The following is a 17,162-nucleotide window of genomic DNA, read 5'->3' on the forward strand; positions in this document are numbered from 1 at the left end:
TCTATGAATCATTGCTGTAACATTCCGTCCAATTTGTATTTAATTTATTTTGTGAATATTAACATTGTTTAAAGTTTTAGTTCAGAAATATTACATGAATTATCAATAGTTAGATTTTCTTGAAGAAGATTAGGGTTTTGAGTTACATTTTATATTTAGATATTTAACACATATTATATTTTTATTTGATTATTAAATAGTCTGTTATAATATTAGTTTTTATTCTCACAAGCCTAGACTTGGAAGTATATGGATGTAAATACATACATAATTAAATATGTCAAACATAAAAAAATTACAGTCAAACCTTTATAAAGTTCACCCTTGAGACCATAGAAAACTTACCTTTATATAAAAAAAAGGATCAAATTACCAGTGGTGACTGTATGTTAGATATGAGGAAGACAAATAAAAACAAAGTTTAGTCAAAGTTTTAACTAAAAATATATCATATACAAACTTGTTTTCTTTACTGTCTGCTGATCCCTCACTATGGGCTAAAACACAGGTTTTTGCCAGATTTAACAAAACTGTACTGATTTCAACCAAATTAATGCCTAGGAAACAGAGAGTGCAGGCTTAGACAAACATAATATTGGTCTGAGATATGTAAAATACCATAACAAGTAAAGTATTATGCTGAAATATTTTTTTTGTCAACCCCTACACACTATGCTTTCCTATCCTAGAAGTAAAAGGAAATGTATACATTTTATTAACATTTTTGTCGACTATTAAAACGTCATGAATGAACCGCAAGTATGAAAACTATGGGGAAAAAAACATATATTTTTGATATTGTCATTGTTTTAGCTATAATACATTTTCTTATTGGTATTATTAATCCTAATTCTAAGTTTACACCACAAACAGGGGCCATTTTAGAACCTTGTTGAACCTACTCCTTTGACAAATTCAAACTGTATCTTTGTTAAGTGGTTCCTTACCATGTTTTTAATAAGAGTTGTATCAGTTAGAAATCGACCTTATAAAAATCAACGTCAATACATGTTAGCCTATTAAAAATGTTTTGAAAAAAAATTAAACAGAAAGTCTTGGACTGTTTACAAGTTGTATTGTTAATTGACTGCTCCAAAAAGGAACATGATTCATCTTTTATTTCATTGTATTTACTACATGAATGTTCCAAAATCTATCAGAGTATAATACGTAACCATTATCAGGTTATCTACATGTTGATATCGTAAAATATCAGCTTTGACACATAATATGAAGCTTTTTGTCGAGTGAGCGTAGCGAACGAGATCAAAAAGCCTTCATATAATGTCAAGCAGCTGATATTTTACAATATCAATATGCAGATAATCTGATAATCGATTTATCGGGCTATATTTGCGTGTTTCAGAATGGTTTTCTATGTTTCACCAGCACACAAAAGATGACTTGATAAGTTCAAGTTCGGGTCAAAGTTATTAACGTGGGTTCAAACATTATGACGTCGCTGATATGTCCGGGTCAAAGTTATTAAGGCTGGGTCAACGTATTTGACGTCACAAAGACATTATACGGAATAATATTAAGAGCTGAACAGAGTGATATAGACAGTGGGACGACCGATAAATGTTAATATTTATGTACACTTGCATAAGGTTGATTTCCATCCGAAGCAGCTCAATTATTAAATGATTTCATTGATATCAAGTTCTAAAATTGAAGGAAAAAAATAGAATTTGCAACATCATTTAGGTGTATATCTCATGACAACATATGAGAAATGGGACAAATTCAAACATTTGTTTAAAATTTCAAAATATTCCATTAGAATGTAAAAACATTTCATTGACTATTTTGAAAAAAAATATTATAAAAGCATTAAAGGTTTGAAAAGAGATCAATGCAGACATTGCCAAAAGGGAATAGTTGTTTCTTTCATTTGTCTGACCTAGGAATGGCATTGAAGGCAGGACATGGATGAAAAGAAGTTGGCAACAGTATACATTGTTATTTTGATATTTGATAAAAAGCTAACATCGATCATCAAACATGCATTTCCATAGCATGTGTAGTAAATAAAGGCAACAGTAGTATACAGCTGTTCAAAACTTAAATATAAGAGGAGAACAACAACACAACATTAAAATGTAACCCACACAGAAACGGACTGAGTATAAGACAAAATCTGATGAGAATAACAAATATAACATCAAAACCAAATGCATGAATTTGGGATAGAATAGTACCGTGACACATCTTAAAATAATGTATTTCACACTCAAATATAACAGAAAACAAACTACACAACAGAAGCACAACGTTATAACGTGCATTGGACATGAAACCCCTTAACACATTCATACTTCAGTGTCTTCATAGTGGCTGTGATGCTAGTGAGAGGTTCAGTTTGCTATAGAACAAGGCCTAATCCATCTACGTAAGAAAACGCCAGTACCAAGTCAGGAATATGACAGTTGTTGTCCATTCGTTTGATGTGTTTGAGCTTTTGACTGCCATTTGTATAGGGACTTTTCGTTTAGAATTTTCGTCGTAGTTCAATATTTTTGTGATTTAACTTTTTATAGGTAAAAAACTGGATACTTCATTTGAATGTATTTCAGTTTAAAGTTTCCATCTGGCTAATTAATATGTCCCATAGGATTATCTACAACCTGTCGATAAAATGTATTGCCGAAACGAATTGTTTTCTTATAGTTCGTTTCTCTGTGTGTTATATTGTCGGGTTTTTTGTTGCACTTTAGTATTTCTGTTGTCTCGTTGCTTTCCTCTGATATTTGATGTGTTTCCCTCAGTCTTAGTTTGTAAACCGGATTTGTTTTCTTTCAATCGATTTATAACTTTTGAACAGTGGTATATACTACTGTTGTCTTTATTTATAAATGGTGTCTTGTGAAAAAAATCTTCTATCACACCTCCTACCATATTATTAACAGTTCTCATTTAAGGAGGGCTGTATATGAGTTACAGAAAATATCTGTACAATCATCAACTGCCATTTCATTAAATTTGAAACTTTTATTTGATACGATAGGGTGGACGTGTAGTGTGGAGAGTTAACATGTCTAAGCTGTCAACAGAATTTAAAGGAGAGATGTTTAAACACGTACGATGACACAAAATAACACGGGCACTCTGAAAAAACCATTTATCAAGGTTATATGAAATTCATTTTTTAGAGATCAGTGCCTGAGTGACACAATATCTTAAACGGCTGACTATAAAAAATAAAGATAAAGTACCTACTATTATTTGTGATAATCCAGAGAGTAAATAAAATGAGGGGATCTAGAATGTCAATTTACATATTCCAACCATTCATGATTGAAATGTTCATTTCGTTCGTCATTACTTAACTCTTAAAAATAATATATGTTGTAAGATGTTAAGTTTTAGGGTCTGATTCTGTAATCTGTGTCGACTGGTACGTGTTTCCTTCAATTGATTTTTTTTAATTTAAATTTGCAACGAATCAATGAACCTCATACTGGTTTTTTTAACATAGAAGCGTTGGAGGAGACAAAGTTAAACAACCGGCAATTAAATAAGTAGATTCCGCAAAGTTCCGCGAAAATCGACCAAAGCTTGAGGGGAACCACTGAAGAAAAAAGATCAAGTAAACCACTTACAGAATCACACCGCAAAGGACCTCCTTCGTGCACAAAGGAGCACAAAGGAGCACTAAGGACCCCAAAGAAGTTTGATAAGAGCACTAAGGACCTGAAATTCCCTTTTAAGCATAAGAATATTATGAATCCTGAAGAAAACTGTTAAAAAATTTAAATAGTTTCAATAAAAATTGCGATTTTTATAATGCACGATTTGGTGTTATCACCGGTATCGGTTTGGAACCGACATTAAATCCGATCTGTGTGAAAGGGCCCGTGTAACACTTATCAATTCAAAGTTTTAAAAAGTTTTGAAATTTTAATTAAGATCTTTACAATCTTGATCAAAGCTTTAAAATTCTCAAAATTCAATATTATATAAAAGCTTTAGAGACTTTGAAATTTTAATCAAATAATAGAAATATTAAAATTCTGAGTATCGATCGTTTTTAAATCTGACAGTATAGAAATTTAAATATTTTTTTTTAAATACGTACTAAACCAAAAGTGCAATTCAGATAATATAATTTTTTTTAAAATTTGGTTTTTTAAATTTTGATTCAAATATCAAAAATAGAAAAGGGGAGAAAAGACGGGTACCTGCAATCTGCGAAATGAAATAACAGCGAAAAGAAACCAAACAAAATAAATGAAACCATACTGATGTTTAATGTGTATGTAAGTATTAATTAGCGCAAAGGACCACAAAAGAGTTTGATAAGTGCTCAAGGGAAATGAAATTGTTCATAGAATTGCATTGGGGAAAGTTATTTCTTTCGATAAGATGTGTATTTAATTAAATTTTTTGAAAAACAAAAGAAAACTTCAGACATATTGACAATTATAAAATACCAGTTTTCTAAATTATAAAATACCAGTTTTCTAAATACAGATCTCACAAGCGACGATCAAAGACATCGTCTATTGAAGTTTAAAAAAAAAGATTTTTTTTTATAGAAATATAAGAATAAAAAAAAATCAGTGAGTTCTTCATTGAAACATTCACAGCTGTACATATACAACATAATTCACTCTCAATACAACTACTTTGTGTTGTGGTGAATAAATCGAATAAATCATGGCTTGACAACGAATGCAGGAAAAAAGAAAAAGACAAGGCGCACTCAAAGATTATCAAGACTATGTAAATTATAATTTTTTACTTTTAAAATATCTTACTGTATTTGTTTACCTTAACTATTGTATATGTATTTATAGTGTATGTTTCTCTGTAAACTTGTGTTTGGTTTTTTTAGAGAATAAAGTATCTATCTAATAAAATTTCCTACCTTTAGATTAAATCTCATACTGTTCCCTTTGTGTCTCAGAAACGTTTTCGATAAAGCAATTTAAGATTCGTCAAGTAAGACAATTTTCACTTTGTACATACTTTGTCTTTTTGTGCAGAATAAAATTTTATAAAACAAAGTGCATGTTGAAATTGATGTAATACGGATTGACAAATTCAAACTAATTTCCTACCTTTAGAATTATCGCCATACTTTTCCATGTGTGCCTTTAGAAATTTTTTCGACATAGCAATATATATAACCATCATAAGAAAACAAGCTGATGATGAAATACGAGACACACAAAAAAACCAGAAACATCGGTATCCTTGCATAATTTTCAAAGTTTTGGTCTTTTATTTTAAAGAATATAACAACAAGAAAATATTAAGAATAATAATTTACTTTTTTTTTTATCAATAATATATTATTAAAACTATCTAAAAATATCACATTCATGAGCTATCACATAGCCCGGACATTAAGTCGGTTCCTAACCAATACCGGTAATAGCACAAAATCTTACATTATAAATGTCGCAATTTTTATTGAAATTATTTTTTTTTTTACATTTTTCTTCAGGATTCATAATATTTTTATGCTTTAAAGGGAGTTTTATGTCCTTTGTGCTCTTATAAAACTTCTTCGGGGTCCTTAGTGCTCCTTTGTGCACAAAGGAGGTCCTTTGCGGTATTTAGAGACCCCGCGTTGATGACGCATTCAAACAACCCAAAAGTATTTAGAGACAACTCACAGTTTTCAAAAGTTGATTTGTTGTACACAACTTTTAAAACTCTCAATGGTCCCATGTCTACAAATAAGGTATTAAAAGAATCAATTACTTCAGCATATAACAAGCATTAAAACATGACATAAAACAAACTCAAACGAGGTTCATTACGTAGGACAGGTACATGCATTTGTTATATATTTATACTCTAGCTTTTATTCTCGATTAGGGGAACAATTATAAAAAAAGGCAACAGTAGTATACCGCTGTTCAAAACCCATAAATCCATGGACAAAAAACAAAATCGGGGTAACAAACCAAAACCGAGCGAAACGCATTATAAGAGGAGAACAACGACACAACTACGAAACGCAACACACACAGAAACAGACCAATCATCAGACAAAACACCACGAGAATAACAAATGTAACATGAAAACCAAATACATGAATTTGGGATAGACAAGTACCGTGCCACGTCTTATCTCAATATCTCAAAAATAAAAGAAAACACAAACGACTGAACGTTAAAATGCAACACAAAGAGAAACGAACAATATTATAACAATGACCATCTTCCTGACTTGGTACAGGACACTTTTAAAAGGGGAATAAAAGTGGTGGGTTGAACCTGGTTTTAAGGCATGCCAAACCTCGCACTTTAATGGCAAAGTTAAATATAACATTGAAATGACAACATAATATTACAGGACTACAATACAAATAAATAGGAGAACATATTAGACACAGAAAAACATGATTGATAGATAACAAAAAGCATCAGGTTTAAAATTCAATACGCCAAAAACGCGCCTTGTCCACACAAGACTCACCAGTGACGCCCAGATATAAAAGATCGAAAGTGAAAAAAGTACAAAGTTGTACAGCACTGAAGATCAAAAGTTGAAAAGGTTTCGCAAAATACGGCATTGTTTTTATGCCCGGGATAAGAACATTCTTATTATATAGAACAATTCATGCTATTGCAAACAGTAAATTTTATCAAATGAATATGAAAGAGATATTCACAAAGAAACTAAAGTATTACCTAATTACAGAAAACTAAACCTGAATACATAACGCCTAGATATAAAAGATCGAACGTGAAAAAGGTACAAAGTTGTACAACACTGAAGATCAAAAGTTGAAAAGGTTTTGACAAATACGGCATTGTTTTTATGCACGGGATAAGAACATCCTTATTATATAGAATACTTAATGCTATTGCAAACAGTAAATTTTAACAAATGAATATGAAAGAGATATACATAATGAAACTGAAATATTAACTAATTACAGAAAACTAAACCCAAGTTTATCACAAAATAGACACACATCCGACTCAGTCCAGGCGTCAACGTAATTAAAAAAATTTGTGACGTCACATACGATGGCGAAAAGGCAGAAACGTTATGCCACATTTGAATTTATGAAATTTAGAAACAGCATGACGTCACATATGAAAAACTATCATTCAAAAATGAGATAGAATTGGGATTGATTTAGAACAAAGTGTATTAATTCAACAGAAAAGAAAAACAACAGGAGCCTGTAATTCAGTGATTGTCGTTTGTTTCCGTGTAGAATTTTCGTTAATTATTTTGTACATCATTAGGCCATTTGTTTTCATGTTTTAATTGTCTTACATTTGGCATTTCTGTGACTTTTACAGCTGACTGTCTGATATGGGCTTCGCGGTACCTATAGATGTTAATGTCTTTGACTCATTGTCATTTTCTTATTTTTATGTCTAAGTTCTATGACATTGTCAGATTAAAGTGTGATTGATAAATTTTTTTGAGTCATTAGTACATTTTGCACTAAAAGGAATAATTTAAAAGAGCCTAATTCAAATATTTGTTTTAAATATTTTTTTTATATTATAAGTAGATAAGAAGAAAGAAAAAATAATATTGTGAATTACAAACTATATTCACCATATCATAATTTGAATAGGTATAAATATATTCAATTGAAAAAAGGTGACGATTCGTAAAATTAACGAGACGTAATAATTTATGATACATGCTCTGTGATATGTAAATTCGTGATTTAAATTTCTTTTGCATTTTAACCTTGGTCCACATTACCAACCTACCCTTCAAATATTTACATGCGATAGTCTATTCGAATAGAATATTTCAAAAGATATAAGCTGTTCAATATACAATTATTGATCTGCACTATTGGGGCACATTTAGGGTAAAGAATTATATGAAAACTTCTATGTACGTAGATAAAGGTACGAGGAGTAATATAGCGATACGAGTTCATGAGGCAACAACACATTTCAATATCAAAACGGTATTTTTTGGAAGCTGAAAAAAACTTGACAGAATAATTTTTTACAACATTTTCGAGTACTTTTGCGTGTAAGAAATAGCAATCTAAACAATAATTGTATAAATTTATATAACACACGTGCACAACAAGTGTTTTTCATCGATACGTCTTTTTATTTAAATTGTTGTTATTCTAATATCTGTACAAACCTTAATAAATCAACTTTAGAAACGGAACAAGGGTCACTAAACAATTGGAAGTGCCAATTTACAACTTGAAAAAAACGTATATCAATCTTTTTAAACCAAATAATCTTTTCGGTAGTCTCAGATTACCAAACTTCAATCTCAGTAAAATATAGACTGACAAATCTTTAGAATTGGTCATTTTACAAGCAAAACTGATCAATGCCACAGTTTTGTTTGATAATTGCTGAAAGCTAAACAATGAAATGCGAAACATATCGTAAGAAGCTTCAGTCAATTTTCTAACTAGTTTTCACGTCATATTTCTTATTTTCATTAAAACTATAAAACTCGAATACAATGCTCTAAAATATTTCATTTTGATTCGAGGAGCATAATTATAAAAAAAAAATTAACCTAAAAAAATCATTATAAATAAAAGATAATAGATAACTAATATGTAATTTCTAACTTTCATTGTTCTTCGAACTTGCTATATATTTTTTTTATTTTCATTCAATTTTGACCTACATAAAGTAAACAGAAAATAAGAATATAAAGAGAAAATAGGAGTATAAAACCCCGACAGTGCCTCGGGTTTTGTATTTATTGTTGTTCACGTTCTAATCTAAAGGTATAAGAACTATACATATGATTTAAAGGTTGAACCAGGCCTAGTTTAAAATCTTATTTGTTGGAAAGAAACCAAAATTGCACATTAAACTTTCATGCGTAATCAACAGCAGTAGGATTGAAGTTTTAACAGTCCAAAGTTTTGATTTATTTGGGGTATTCTGATACTTAGCCCACACGAAGGAACCTATTAGGACAAGTCTTGAATTTCTTACTGAAAGTTGACATAAGTTTAATTTAGATTATTGTGCTAAAATGACAGAATACCAAACCGGTAGAGAAATGTGAACAAACAGTTCCGTGTGATTGTTAAATGCACAAGCAAGTGCTTATATAACCTTTTTTGCTAACTTTCGGATTAAAATAAACAGTGTTTAATCATTTCGAATTTCGAAGAAAAAGGATCTTTATAACAAAATGCCGTGCAAATTTAACTGTCCTTGTCGAATTGGTCTTGACTGGATATCGGGAATTGTGGAACTTTTAAGTTTGATTTTCTTTTTGTCGGGATTTGGGACTAAATACTGGGCGGTGTCAGAAGATGGATCTATACATTCCGGACTCTTTACCACGTGCACCACAGATGTACATATATTGTGTTACGCTAGTCATAACTATTATCATTCATCGGCAGGTAATAATTATAATAGAAAATAATAATAACAATACTTGCTTTTTCAGAAGTTTAGTATAACGATATTATTGTAATAAAACACAATAGATACATAAATGACCAAAATTATTGACAGACAACATTAAGAACCATGCAGCACCAGCATCACATGAGAAAAAAGAACGTGCAAACAAAGACAAAACCATATACGGAGGGTTGTGTATACCCGACACACGTGTCTGACACGATTCAGGAGCCTGTAATTCAGTGGTTGTCGTTTGTTGTTGTTTATCATATTTGTTCCTATTGTTCCTATTAATTGTTTTGAACATAAATCAGGCCGTTACTTTTCTTGTTTTACACTTCTAAGTTCGGGCATCGTTATAGCTTACTATGCGGTATATGATTTGTTCACTGGTTTAAGACCGTATGGTAACCAATTTATTAGACAACTATCCACTTGAATCCAAATGAAGTGTATGTTAGCAACCATAGATCAGTGGACTCCATTCAGCAATGGACGAAACACAAATTGTATAGCTGGCCATAAAAAATCCCGACATGAATATTTGTAAAACAATTCAAATAAAAAAACTAGTAACGGCCTAATTCATAACAAAACAACGACCCCTTTTGAATTACAGGCTCCTGTCATGTGACAGACCCAGGAGTAATATGGCGGGGTCAAACATGTCTGCCTATCTATAGAACACATAATACAACCCTGTAGACTTTTTTCTAGTATGTACAAAGTACACATAATACAACCCTGTATAATTGCATTTGCATTTATTTGTTTATGTTGTAGACACAGTTATCTGTTTTCAATGGACAAATTGTTTTTTCTACTTTGTCCTATGATCATAAACCTCCTTACAAATACGATTCCGTATTTAAAAAAATGTATGAAATAATTTCTACTTACCAATCATAGTTCGTGCCATTGTAAGTAACTATCAGCTGTTGTCCATCCGTTTGTTGTGTTTTATCATTTAATTTTCTCGGAGTTCAGTATTTTTGTGATATTACCTTGTTCTAAAAATGTTTGAGGTTTGATAAAACTTTCTGATATCTACCAATTAGATTCAACAAATAAACTTTCGAGCATACTGGTTTATTCATAGTAAACTCTTAATATAATTACACCTGAACCTTATTATATTAGAGATTGATAAGTACATGTAATGACCATATTTGGAATTGAAATAAAATAATCGTTTTCTTTTATTTATTAGATTCTTTCTATTTTCTCTTTTTTTTCATTTTCTATATCTTCAAAATATGGGTTAAACTGTTTATAAACGTATCTTTCAAACCTAAAATTTTGAACAATAAAATTCAAATATTGTCATCAAGATATTGAAATCTCAAGAAACTCACAAAAGAGGTATTAAAATGCATGATATATTTTTTTTAATTTGTTTTTGATGTTATTTAAACGTTTTTAATTCGTACTTTAACATTTTCAATGACCCCTCGAGACAGTTTTTTTCAGAGGATATAAGTAAAAAATCTTGATAGTTTTGTTTAATTCGTTTTTTTTATAATAACTTTTTACGAAAACGTTTTCTTGCGATCCATTTGAACAAACAAATGGCAAATTTGTTTTGCTGAAAGATTTCCAGTAGCGGACAAAATGTTTAAGTTAAAAAAAAAATGAAGATAAATTGACAGGTAAAATTAATGATAACTAATGATAAATTCAAAGGAATAAGTAGTACAATGTAATTGAATCAAAAATATGAAATGAGATGAAAAAAAAATCATTCAACTTAAAACTCAATTCCATTATCTTTAGAGTCAGTTGAACTTGGAACCGAAATGAAATCACAAGGAATCAAATGGTATTCTTTTTATAAGAAAACGTGTAAAATATTAAATGAATTTTGCAATTAAAGCTTTAAGACATTGATAGGAAAATACTTGTTTTTATCAGATATAAAAAGAAAGAATCGTGTGCGGCAGAATAGAAATAGTGGAAATTTAATGGCAGAAATTTATCATCATATACTTCAAACAGTTTACATAATTAAGATATTTCCATAAAATCAAGGCTATCCAGCTAATCCTAAGTCAGGAATCTGATGTACAGTAGTTGTCGTTTGTTTATGTAATATATACGTGTTTCTCGTTTCTTGTTTTATTTATATAGATTAGACCGTTGGTTTTCCCGTTTGAATGGTTTTACACTAGTAATTTTGGTGCCCTTTCTAGCTTGTTGTTCGGTGTGAGCCAAGGCTCCGTGTTGAAGGCCGTACTTTAATCTATAATGGTTTACTTTTTAAATTGTTTTTTGGATGGAGAGTTGTCTCATTGGCACTCACACCACATCTTCCTATATCTATATGAATGTATTTTATATAGAATTGCAATTTTTTCATGTCTTTTTTTCCACTAAATTTTGCATGGTAGGACATTGCCGACCAAAACGTATAAGTGTTTATATCAAAGAAATATCTACTTTTATATAGTCATCATTTTGGTTTTGGTTAATAACTTTGTAATACTGTTCTGGGGATAAATACTAAAAAATTGCCAAAATCTCATAAAATTACAGTCTTCTTCATGCATTTATAATTTGATGTTATATTAAGAAATAAGCCAAAAAATTGTTTAAACCTCAAAGTTTAAATATGTGGCTATGGTATTATAAATAAAACTATAGATTGAAACACTTTTTGAAAAATGGCCCTGGTTTGAAAAAAAATCAGTGGAAATTGGCAATATAATTCCTTTCTGCGAAAAATGAATATAACAAATTATTGGAATCAGCATTACTGTAATATCTTAACCTAAATGTCCCAAAAAAGGGTGTTTTTGTCATTTAATACATTAAGATTATTACATACTTATTTGAAATAACAAAATGTTAATCTTTAATCAGAACAATTGATCAATAATCTGTTGTGACCCATTACTTTTGTTGGTATTAGTGATTATCACAAATCCTATTAAAAGAGTATTATGATCTTCACACAGGAAACTAAGACAAAACAGAACACAGTTTCCATTTGTTTATGATTTTAATTGGTTTGTCTTAGTATTTTTTTGTTAAGAGGTTCCTAGTTTTTCATCGCATCAACTGTCAAAACTAATCAACTGTTATAACAAAGGCTAACACTGAAAGCCTTAAATACAGAAAGTTTCAACGACTGATAAACAGGAAAAGTCATTCGATTTCGGCTCTTTCGTTCAATATACATTCCGATGTAACCAATAACTTATACATTAGTTGTATATGCCACGTTTTCCTTATATAACTACCAGGTTGATCGATGTTCAATACATTTAGTTATTTCTATTTTTAAACAAATCAATTGATAACCTTTTGATTTTATTGGCAATGTTATGCATTTTAAGTCTTCAAAGTGAATCATAGTTTGTCGTCCACCTCTCTGTGTAAGTCCTTTAGGTTTGGTGTTTTCTTAAATGTTATATGTATTGTAATTTCTTAAAATGGCACGAACTATGAAATGTAAATAGAAATAATTGCACATATGTTTTTCATTTGATATCTAATTTGCAAAAGTTTGTCAAATTTATGAAGTTCCAACACTTTTCAGTCAGCTCATGTACCATGGATAATTTGCAACTCTGTTTCAAACCATTGATTCGTTTTAGCGCAGATTAACAGTATCATCTGGTCTGATCATCACAAAATACTAGACGAAGAATATATAAATATATGTTTTTTTGTTATTAGTTGTTACCTATGGAATACAAGTGGGAGGTTTAGCGCTATAGAACCAGGTCTAATCCACCAATCTTCATTGGGGAATGCCTGTACCAAATCAGGAATATTACAGTTATTGTCCATTCGTTTGATGTATTTTGTCGTTTGAGATTGCCATTTGATTAGGGACTTTCCGTTTTGAATTTTCCTTGGAGTTTAGAATATTTTGTTATTTTACTTTATACTGCAGTCTCCCCCGTAATCAATATATGTCCAAATGTTTCCATTGTAGAGCAGAAGTTTGTATCTCTCCTTAACTGTACCTGATATATTCCATATCAGGTACAGTTAAGGAGAGATAAAAAGAAAAAGAAAAAAGCTTTTGTGTATTGGAGACTTGCACCCGTTTTAAACCATTCCAAACATATATATAAGCATAGCGAAATCATTGTAAACCAAAAAAGTATTGAGACTACATATACGATCTGTAGTTTGGGTCGTTGTGTAATGTGCGTCTGAAATTTCATGTATACTCATTTCTCTTTCTCTCATTGCATTACAGCAGCATTTACTTGATTGAAATCCTTAATACATTTTCGGAAAGGACATTTGTATACCATTTAATGAATTTTTTTTTCGCTCCGTAAAAGACAATTTAGGCAAATAACTTTTCCCGTAGTTACAGTATGCAATCCAGTTATTGACGCCATTTATTTATATTATAACATTTTCTTGCGAGTATTTTTTTTAATACCGAACTCAGATGAAACTTCTAAACGGAAAGTCCCTAAGCAAATGGGAAAATCAAAAGCTCAAACACATCAAACGAATGGATAACAATTGCATATTCCTGAACATATTTCGCTTTTTTGTAATGATATAATATATACTATTAATCAATTACAAAAAAAATATGATTAAAGAATTAATAAAAAAATAAATCAATAACAATAGTTGTGAACAGACCTATCTTGTTTTTATTTACTACAAAACGAAAAGCAGTCTTTACAGACTTTATTCGACATTCAGAATAATAACCAGTACCATCAATCATACATTATATGGCTATGAAAGAACGTTAAGGAATTTTGAATCGACCTTATAAGATTTATAAATGATATCTCATGAAATTTATTTCTCAAGATTCAAATTAATATCTTTGTTATAAATATTTTGAGCATGATAAAGAATAAACAAATTAACAGTCATTCCGTGAAACAAGTCACTGGTCGGGTGGCAACATAGGTAAGCACGCTTTATAAAGTGCTCTTATTTGAAAATTCAGACATAGAGTTTACCTCGTTTTAGTTATTAAATGCCAATTCAATGAAAAAACACATAGTCCTAGTTCTTTTTAGAGCTTAGTCCTAGTTAAACAGAACTTAGTCCTCTTTAAACAGAACTTAGTCCTCTTTAAACAGATTTTTTTTCTACAAAAATGGGTTCGTGAATACAAATTGCATTCTTTTGATCATGAAAAATCTAACTTTGTTAAGAAACGCACTGACTTAAAAAAAAAACCCACAAAAACACCAACTATACCGTGAATGATGTCATCAAAATACTTGACATTTTGATAGATAGCATATTGAGTGTAGGGAATAGATATTTCAACAGACAGTTGGTATTCCAATGTGTAATAATTGTGCACCCCTACTGGCCGACTTGGTTTTGTACTCATATGAAGTAGAATTTATACAAAACATTCTAAAAAGAAAAAAGACAAAACAAATCTTTCAAAAAAAGTCCTTTAATTTGAATTTCATATGTATTGACGACCTTGACACTAAATAATCCACATTTCATGCAGTGAAAAGTAAAATCACAAAAGTATTGAACTCCGCGGAAAATTTAAAACGAAAAGTCCCTAATCAAATGGCAAAGTCAAAAGCTCAAATACATCAAACGAGTTTATAACAACTGTCATTTTCCTGACTTGGTACAGGCATTTCCTTGTTTTTTGAAAATTGTGGATTGAACCTGGTTTTATCTCGCTAAACCTCTCACTAATACGACAGTCGCAGACTGTGTAAACGAACCGTTGACATTTACAACTGTGTCTTCATTTATATGTTTATGACTTTAGTACAAAATTATGTGTGTTTTATTATCATTATTAGGTTTAGATATTACACTTTTGTTTGATTGTTAACAACTCGTCTCATTTGATAATTTCAGCTAAAGGTAGGGTCATGGGTGCTGCAGTTATTGAAATATTTACTACTTGTGGATTACTATTTGTTCTACTTTTAATGCTGTTGTACATGTGCGGCTTATTCGAAGAAAAGGCAGTTGGAAGATTAGCTGCACTCACATCTTACATCACAAGTATGTTTGATTTGTTAAATTGTGAAAATATAGATAACTTATATAAATATGAATATGAAGTCTATGAGACAACTATCCACCAGAGTCCAAACGACGTAGGTGCAAGCAACGTACGACCGTCAATAATGAGCAAACCTTAATTATACAGCCAGCAGTAAAAGTACCCACACGACAAGATCTGAAACAATTTAAACAAGAAAATACACAATTATATACAATTAATTAAAACAAAATATGGCGCACAGCAAAACAATTGACAACCTCTAACTCCTGTGTTGGCAAATAACGAATGTGGTGGGCTAAAATTGTTTTTTAGCACTCAATTTACCTACTAAAATTAACAGTACCAATATAATATAAATTTTATTACATGGAATCTAGTTGAAAGCGAAATAGAACTTATGAATCATATTCTACTAGACCAACGTATCAAACAACACACATTAAACGGCAGTACAAATACGCCATACACAGTCTGAGAAAAGCATGACGTATTATCGTAAGAAGACTTTCCACATATGACTAATTGTCTCCGGTATAATATTGATTAGTACAGTATACTGTAGCTGTTATTTAAAACTTATTTTACCATTATTAGATCTTATTACTTATCTTTATGAAAACAAATAATAAGGGAAACACATGTACACATATGCAATTGTGGGTTTTTTTCAGGTTTCTTTGGATTTCTTGGTGTAATTTTGTTTGGTGCTGGTGCTAACAGTATTGACTTTTCCGTCGGTTGGTCGATGGGACTAGTTATTTTGGGATTATTATTGAACATTGTAGCAGGCATTTTTATTCACATAGGAAGTAATCAGTATGTCGATGAAAAACTATTTCAGCAGTCTAAACATCCAAGAACTAAATCCGCTATTCCACCATTACCCCCTATTCGACCGCAAGCTCAAGTGACGTCTCGATTTTCAAAGATGAAATTATCTGCATAAATATAAAGACAGCTCAGCAATACAATTTAACGAATGGCCAGTTGGTAACAGGTGGAAAGATTTTGACGACATCGTTATTTCGGTGGACACTTAGATATAGAAAACAGTTTTATGACGAGGATTCCATAATATTCCTAATATTTATGATATGGCGTATAAACGGTGTCAGATGGTTCCCATGTGATTTCTAGTCAATAAACACAATAAGAAAGCGGCCTAGCATACTGGACAAGCATATTGGTTGTTGTATGATTTTACCAAAGACGCGATCAATAGTTGGCTGGTTTTGAGAATATTATTTTCGGAATGCTAGTAGTGTGCTTACATCTTATATTAGAATACAATCTAGAGCCTTTGCTGTTATTTCAGTGTGTGAATATTGTTTTTATTTATATCTGTTCGATTTAATTGGTGCATTACTAACTTTTAAACACAAGCATTATGAGTGAAATATAAAAGATAATTTTGAAATCGGAGGAGTGAAAGTTAAAGTGAAAAGCTTAAGCGCTTTATATTTGTATACTAGTATATCTGTGTTTAAATGTGTTTAAATGAATATATAAGATTGGGAAAGATGTGAGGGTTGAGAAATATACCGTATATTATAAAATTTGATTACTTCTCAATGAGATATTCCAATAAATTAAGAAGAAAAATGTGTTATTTTTTTCCTTCATTGGTTTGACGTTTGTTTATCAAGTTTGATAAATAGAAATATCAAAACAATTCAATAAAACATTGGACTGCATGACCCATAGCTTAGAAATGATGGCACACACTATCGCGTTGACATTCAAAACGTTCTATCAGTTTCAATATATTTTCTGACAAATCATAACAACTATAACGGCATAATGTATGTTTCAGTTTGCATATTTATACTTCAGCTTTAAACTT

At 30.6% G+C, this 17,162-nt stretch overlaps 1 protein-coding gene across 1 annotated transcript; it reads left to right on the forward strand.

The window, feature by feature from the left end:
- Positions 1-8,748: 8,748 nt before the first annotated feature.
- On the forward strand, positions 8,749-16,915 carry LOC134691231 (uncharacterized). The gene is made up of 3 exons (XM_063551600.1): positions 8,749-9,335; positions 15,166-15,315; positions 15,991-16,915. The coding sequence occupies exons 1-3, from the start codon at positions 9,119-9,121 to the stop codon at positions 16,263-16,265; spliced, it is 642 nt and encodes a 213-aa protein (XP_063407670.1). The 5' UTR covers positions 8,749-9,118; the 3' UTR covers positions 16,266-16,915.
- Positions 16,916-17,162: the final 247 nt, after the last annotated feature.

The sequence above is a fragment of the Mytilus trossulus genome, chromosome 11, assembly GCF_036588685.1.
Source record: "Mytilus trossulus isolate FHL-02 chromosome 11, PNRI_Mtr1.1.1.hap1, whole genome shotgun sequence".
Lineage (NCBI taxonomy): Eukaryota > Metazoa > Mollusca > Bivalvia > Mytilida > Mytilidae > Mytilus > Mytilus trossulus.